We start from the raw sequence: 7414 nt of genomic DNA on the forward strand, positions 1-7414 counted from the left end.
TGTCCAAGTGGTTTGAAGCAATTCCCATATGTCTAAGCTTTGACCAGTCCACGGCCATTGTTCTGACATATGCGGCCCCCCACAAACCCAGCAATTGCTAACAATTAAAACAGTGGCAATCCTAGAGGTGAGATCAATAAACAGGTTTTGTGTAACATCAGGGAGCTCAATCTTTTCTTCTACCTCTTCGTATACAGATGGCACTTTAGAGACCACGACCGTTCCCTGACGGTCTTGCTCCTTCCCCAACCCCCGATCAGTGATCTGTATCTTGGTCTCCTTGACTCTGTCAACCTGCTCCCTGAGCAACACGGAGGATAGGTCCCACCTCCCAGTTTTGCTAATACACACCCAGCGGTCATTTATAGGGCATCCACGGATTTTGCCACCGTATCCTTTATTATATACCTGATAATAGGGTCTTCCACCCTCCCAACATTCATGGCGTGCACTCACATCGTAACACCAATCGTCCACATAGGAATGGGACACAATGTTCCCGAGTAGATTCGAATCCCAAGTCTTACTGTAGTTCGACATTTGTCACATCTTCCCTCACCCTCCCCCACATACAGGAGTAAACTGATCAATATCCCCACCAATACAGTCCAAGTAGAGTTCATTATTGCTGTCTTTTCAGTTTTACCACCAACGGCTTGTCCCCTTGCTCGCATGTCCAAGTGCTTTCTCCTTCAGATGGAACAGGCCCCTTTATCCTCGATGCGTGGACCCACCCTTTCTCTTTCGTCCGAACAGCTGCTTCAGTTGTTAACAGAACCAGGAACGGTCCTTCCCACCGCGGCTGGAGCTTTTCGGCCTTCCAGGTCTTAACAAGTACCCAGTCTCCGGGCTCCACCTTATGCAAGAGGAAGTCGAGCGGCGGAGTGTGAGCCAGGAGACCTTTCCTCCGGAGTTCTCTTGGGCAAATTTGACCTCAGTGGGATCCCTCCTGCGCCACGTGGTGTACCACAGATTGAGGTCACCTTTGATATTGACGCAAATGGCATCTTGAATGTCTCTGCTGTGGACAAGAGCACTGGCAAAGAGAGCAAAATCACCATCACCAATAACAAGGGCAGGTTGAGTAAGGAGGAGATCGAGAGGATAGTGCAGGAAGCGGAGAGGTACAAAGGTCAGGATGATATGCAGCGTGAGAAAATTACAGCCAAGAATTCCCTGGAGTCGTACGCATTTAACATGAAGAGTTCAGTGGAGGAAGAGAAAACGAAAGGCAAGATCAGTGAGGAAGATAAGAACAAAGTCATCGAAAAGTGTAACCAGGCCATCTCCTGGCTGGAGGCAAACCAAACAGCAGAGAAGGAGGACTTTGAGCAGCAGTTGAAAGATTTGAAAAAAAAAATATGCAAGCCCATCATTGCCAAACTTTACCAGGGAGGTATGCCCGAAGGGCCATTCTCAGAACAAGTCAGAAAGGACCCTTCTGGTGGACCAACAATTGAAGAGGTTGATTGAAACTTTAACTCTCTTCAAAGTAATATCATTTTCAGTTGGTCTCTCTTCTCCACCATTCCATCCCCCCACCTCCCTGAAATTGCAACAGTCCTTTAGAATTTCTCGGGGCTTCTGTAAACCCAGTTGATTTGGACATTTGCACAGTTAGGTAAATGATGGCCTACATTTCTGAAGTTTGGGTGTTTGAATGGTAGCAATTAAACGTGTCAATGGTGAATTTTTCTGCAAACTGTTTCCTGTATGTTTTATACATTGAGTAGTTTACACCCTTTTAGCTGCTAATGGAGTTCTTTCTCAGTTTTCTGCACACTACAAGAATGCACCGTATGATTCAGAAATTCAGTCAGTTGTCACTAATCCTGAGAAGTTATTGTTTAGACAGGTTATACTTACAGTTAAGCAAGCCAGCTATCCTTTCTGTCATGTAGTTGGAACAGTGTTCCCTTATAATAAATAGTATACAACAGAGATTCTATTTTCATACAGACCACAAGAAGGTGGTGTTATAACAATTGGCAGCCTTTGCAGACTTAATTTGTATGCAATTATTGGGGAAAGTAATCACAATTAAATATCTTTGGTGGAAAATGCATAACATCCGAGCAGTGACTATCAATAATAATTTCTCTCCGTGCACAACCAATTTTCAGATGATGTCCTTTGTGTTCTCCAAAAGCTTGTTTAACCATTTGAATCATTAAGTGGATAGGACCAATTTTCATGCATTGTGTGTCTGTTGCTGTCATAAATGTTTTTTTGTTTGCAGCAAAATTTAAGTTTTTTTTTGATACCTTCCAGACATTGATTCTCTCACAATCTTTTCCATTTTTATGACTTTTCTTTCAACTCTGTTTTTTTTTCCCTTGGTTAATCATTCTTTGATATTCCCTTCCTGGAATCATTTTTCCTCACTGAGGAAACTGGGAGTCATGAACTATTTTCATAAAAGTGTGCAGTTGTTCATTAGTTGTCTTTTCTATTAAACTTCTTTCTGAGTCCACTCCAGTTAACTCTGCACAATGCCTACCTTCTTCGAGTTTATAGCACAGTTGTTTTCAACCCAAGTTTCTTACTCTTAACATGAATGCTAACTTCTATCATATTATGGTCACTGTAACCTTTAGAGTTTATTTTTACTTTGTGATCACGTATTAAACCTTCCTCAGTATATATTATCAGACGCAAAATAGCTTGATTCCCATTTGGATGTAGAACATATGATTCTAGAAAAGTGTCCTTCTGACTTCCTTAGGCAACTTGATTTTCCCAATCTACATGAAAATTAAAATCACCAGTGATAAATATACTGCCTGTTTTTTACACACCTTATTTTCTCCCTGAACTATTCTGTCCCAAAGAAAGCTATTGTTGATGGGTCTGTGGACAACTCCCAGCAGCATCTTTACCCATTATTTTTTATAAGCTCCCACTTATATGGATTTTATAACATATGTTTCCAAGATCATTTCCTGCTACTTATACTTATTCTATCTACAAATAACAAAACATACCCCAGCCCATCCCTTAATCGCCTTAGATCCCTTATTTCCCATTTCCGAGGACTTCATAATTCTCCCGTGATAATCTATCACAATTTAGCCAATTCCCGGACCTTCAGTCCCGTGATCGCCCAGGTTCCTTTGCAGGCACCCCCGGTCTTTGGATTCCTGTGTCCTACGTCTCTGTGACACAGATCACAGGCACCCCGTAGGTACACGTTCCTCCTCAAACACGGTCTCTGCAAAATCCCTCACAGGCAAGCCCCGGTCTCTAGATACCTGAGTCCCACGTCTCTGTAGAAAAATCCACAGGCACCCCGTAGGTCCCCAGGCGTCCGGAAACACGGTCCCCGCAAGGTTTTCTTACCTGGGTTCGGTGCACCGAAATTACTCGATCGTTAACCGTCCCCACTGCCTCGGCCACACCCCTCCTTTGTTTTCCTGAGCCTTCCGGATATCACTCGCTCAAGCCGCGCGGGGCGACAAGCAAGGAATCAGGGACTGCCGAACTCGGCAGGGTGCACCTTCTCCGATGTCCTTCCTCAGCTTCCCCCGCGGCCGGAGTGTTGATCCCGGACAACGAGCCCCCAAGTTGTTAGAAACGAAAATCGCTTCTTAATAATCGCTCTAGACAAATTCAGGAAAACAAAGCTTTATTAGCAAGTCTGCAGAGTCGGGCAGCCTTCTGAGTAAAAGGCGCGCTGAGGCTTACAAAGTTTCTCATTATATACAGTACAAGTCCCTCCCCTCCTTGGTTCTAACGAGCCATGAGGTTCACATTCTTAAAAACATTATTATTCTTCGATTTACACCCTTATCACAAAGTCTGCAACAAATGTCTCCAGACCCTCCCCTCCCTGGCTCTAACGAGCCATGAGGTTCACATTCTTAAAAACATCATTATTCTTCGATTTACACCCTTATCACAAAGTCTTCAGAGTCTCCAAAGTTGTTTCTCTCACCCTGCAGTATTATCAGTCAAGGACTCATCCTTCCCTGCCTGTGTTAATGGTTTCATCAATCAAGGGCCTGTTTGTTTTTACTCTGCTCACAAATTGTCAGCATTCTGCACAATTTAAACTATTCTACTTTTGAGTATACAAAATGTTTTTAGGAAAGAAGCAAAAAGTCTAATGTTTTAGAAAAGACGTCACTCTGCTTACAGATTGTCAGCAATATGCACAATTTAAACTATTCTACTTTTGAGTATATAAAATGTTCTAGAAAAGAAACAAAAGTTTTGTCTTTTATTATAGATCAGTCTGTGGTCCAGGCACATCTTAAAGTTTAAACCGAAATTACCTCTCACACCAGGCCAGTTTACTGCTCAGTACAACCCAGCAATCTGTCCAAATTCATCCATTACACTGGTCAATACAATCCAGCAATCTGTCCAGAGGGGAACACTGCGCAGACCACAGTAGTGCATTGATCTATAAACCCAGACCATATATCTGTTCCGCACTGGGAGCTGTGCAGACCACAGCAGTGCATTGATCTGTAACCCCGGACTAGATATCTGTCCAGCACCGGGAGCTGTGCAGACCATAGCACTGCATTGATCTGTAACCCCGGACTAGATATCTGTCCAGCACCGGGAGCTGTGCAGACCACAGCACTGCATTGATCTATAACCCCGGACTAGATATCTGTCCAGCACCGGGAGCTGTGCAGACCATATCACTGCATTGATCTGTAACCCCGGACTAGATATCTGTCCAGCACCGGGAGCTGTGCAGACCACAGCACTGCATTGATCTATAACCCCGGACTAGATATCTGTCCAGGACGGGGAGCTGTGGAGACCACGGCAGGGCACTAATGTGTGAACCTGACACAAATATCCATCAGCAGAAGGAGCTACCGAATCCATATAATTGCATTATCTAAAAACCTCAACGAGATAGTCTGACCAGCACATCGACCCGTGCAGTGATCACTCGTGAATTAATCTGTAACCCAGGAGCAGTTACCCTCCCAGTATGTAGGACTGTGTACCCCACCCCAGTGCATCGATCTGTAAACCAGGAGCAGTTACCCTCCCAGCATGTCGGAATGTGTACACCACCCCAGTACATTGATCTGTAACCCAGGAGCAGTTACCCTCCCAGCATGTCGGACTGTGTACACCACCCCAGTGCATCGATCTGTAAACCAGGAGCAGTTACCCTCCCAGCATGTAGGACTGTGTACACCACCCCAGTACATTGATCTGTAACCCAGGAGCAGTTACCCTCCCAGTATGTAGGACTGTGTACCCCACCCCAGTACATTGATCTGTAACCCAGGAGCAGTTACCCTCCCAGCATGTAGGACTGTGTACCCCACCCCACTACATTGATCTGTAACCCAGGAGCAGTTACCCTCCCAGCATGTAGGACTGTGTACCCCACCCCAGTACATTGATCTGTAACCCAGGAGCAGTTACCCTCCCAGCATGTAGGACTGTGTACCCCACCCCAGTACATTGATCTGTAACCCAGGAGCAGTTACCCTCCCAGCATGTCGGACTGTGTCCACCACCCCAGTACATTGATCTATAACCCAGGAGCAGTTACCCTCCCAGCATGTAGGACTGTGTACACCACCCCAGTACATTGATCTGTAACCCAGGAGCAGTTACCCCCCCACCATGTAGGACTGTGTACCCCACCCCAGTACATTGATCTGTAACCCAGGAGCAGTTACCCTCCCAGCATGTAGGACTGCGTACATCACCCCAGTACATTGATCTGTAACCCAGGAGCAGTTACACTCCCAGCATGTAGGACTGTGTACCCCACCCCAGTACATTGATCTGTAACCCAGGAGCAGTTATCCTCCCAGCATGTAGGACTGTATACACCACCCCAGTGCATTGATCTGTAACCTAGAGCAGTTACCCTCCCAGCATGTAGGACTGTGTACCCCACCCCAGTGCATCGATCTGTAAACCAGGAGCAGTTACCCTCCCAGCATGTAGGACTGTGTACCCCACCCCAGTGCATCGATCTGTACACCAGGAGCAGTTACCCTCCCAGCATGTAGGACTGTGTACCCCACCCCAGTACATTGATCTGTAACCCAGGAGCAGTTACCCTCCCAGCATGTAGGACTGTGTACCCCACCCCACTACATTGATCTGTACACCAGGAGCAGTTACCCTCCCAGCATGTAGGACTGTGTACACCACCCCAGTACATTGATCTGTAACCCAGGAGCAGTTACCCTCCCAGCATGTAGGACTGTGTACCCCACCCCAGTACATTGATCTGTAACCCAGGAGCAGTTACCCTCCCAGCATGTAGGACTGTGTACCCCATCCCAGTGCATCGATCTGTACACCAGGAGCAGTTACCCTCCCAGCATGTAGGACTGTGTACACCACCCCAGTACATTGATCTGTAACCCAGGAGCAGTTACCCTCCCAGCATGTAGGACTGTGTACCCCACCCCAGTACATTGATCTGTAACCCAGGAGCAGTTACCCTCCCAGCATGTAGGACTGTGTACCCCACCCCACTACATTGATCTGTAACCAAGGAGCAGTTACCCTCCCAGCACGTAGGACTGTGTACCCCACCCCAGTACATTGATCTGTAACCCAGGAGCAGTTACCCTCAATATATGTAGGACTGTGTACACCATCCCAGTACATTTATCTGTAACCCAGGAGCAGTTACCCTCCCAGTATGTAGGACTGTGTAAACCACCCCAGTGCATCGATCTGTAACCCAGGAGCAGTCATCCTCCCAGCATATAGGACTGTGTACCCCACCCCATTGCATTGATCTGTAACCCAGGAGCAGTTACCCTCCCAGTATGTAGGACTGTGTACACCATCCCAGTACATTGATCTGTAAACCAGGAGCAGTTACCCTCCCAGTATGTAGGACTGTGTAAACCACCCCAGTGCATCGATCTGTAATCCAGGAGCAGTTATCTTCCCAGCATGTAGGACTGTGTAAACCACCCCAGTGCATCGATCTGTAACCCAGGAGCAGTTATCTTCCCAGCATATAGGACTGTGTACCCCACCCCAGTGTATTGATCTGTAAACCAGGAGCAGTTACCCTCCCAGCATGTAGGACTGTGTACCCCACCCCAGTGCATTGATCTGTAACCCAGGAGCAGTTATCTTCCCAGCATGTAGGACTGTGTACACCACCCCAGTACATTGATCTGTAACCCAGGAGCAGTTACCCTCCCCACATGTAGGACTGTGTACACCACCCCAGTACATTGATCTGTAAACCAGGAGCAGTTACCCTCCCAGCATGTAGGACTGTGTAAACCACCCCAGTGCATCGATCTGTAACCCAGGAGCAGTTATCCTCCCAGCATATAGGACTGTGTACCCCACCCCAGTGCATTGATCTGTATCCCAGGAGCAGTTACCCTCCCATTATGTAGGACTGTGTACCCCACCCCTGTGCGTTGCTCAGTAACACTGTGTTAGACCC

At 46.8% G+C, this 7414-nt stretch overlaps 1 protein-coding gene across 1 annotated transcript; it reads left to right on the top strand.

The window, feature by feature from the left end:
- Positions 1-831: 831 nt before the first annotated feature.
- On the top strand, positions 832-1473 carry LOC140458703 (heat shock 70 kDa protein-like; the record flags this gene model as incomplete). Its single annotated transcript, XM_072553367.1, has 1 exon — positions 832-1473. A coding segment is annotated over one exon (642 nt), but the record flags the coding sequence as incomplete, so codon positions are not given.
- Positions 1474-7414: the final 5941 nt, after the last annotated feature.

This window comes from Chiloscyllium punctatum, chromosome 34, assembly GCF_047496795.1.
Source record: "Chiloscyllium punctatum isolate Juve2018m chromosome 34, sChiPun1.3, whole genome shotgun sequence".
Classification (NCBI taxonomy): Eukaryota; Metazoa; Chordata; class Chondrichthyes; order Orectolobiformes; family Hemiscylliidae; genus Chiloscyllium; species Chiloscyllium punctatum.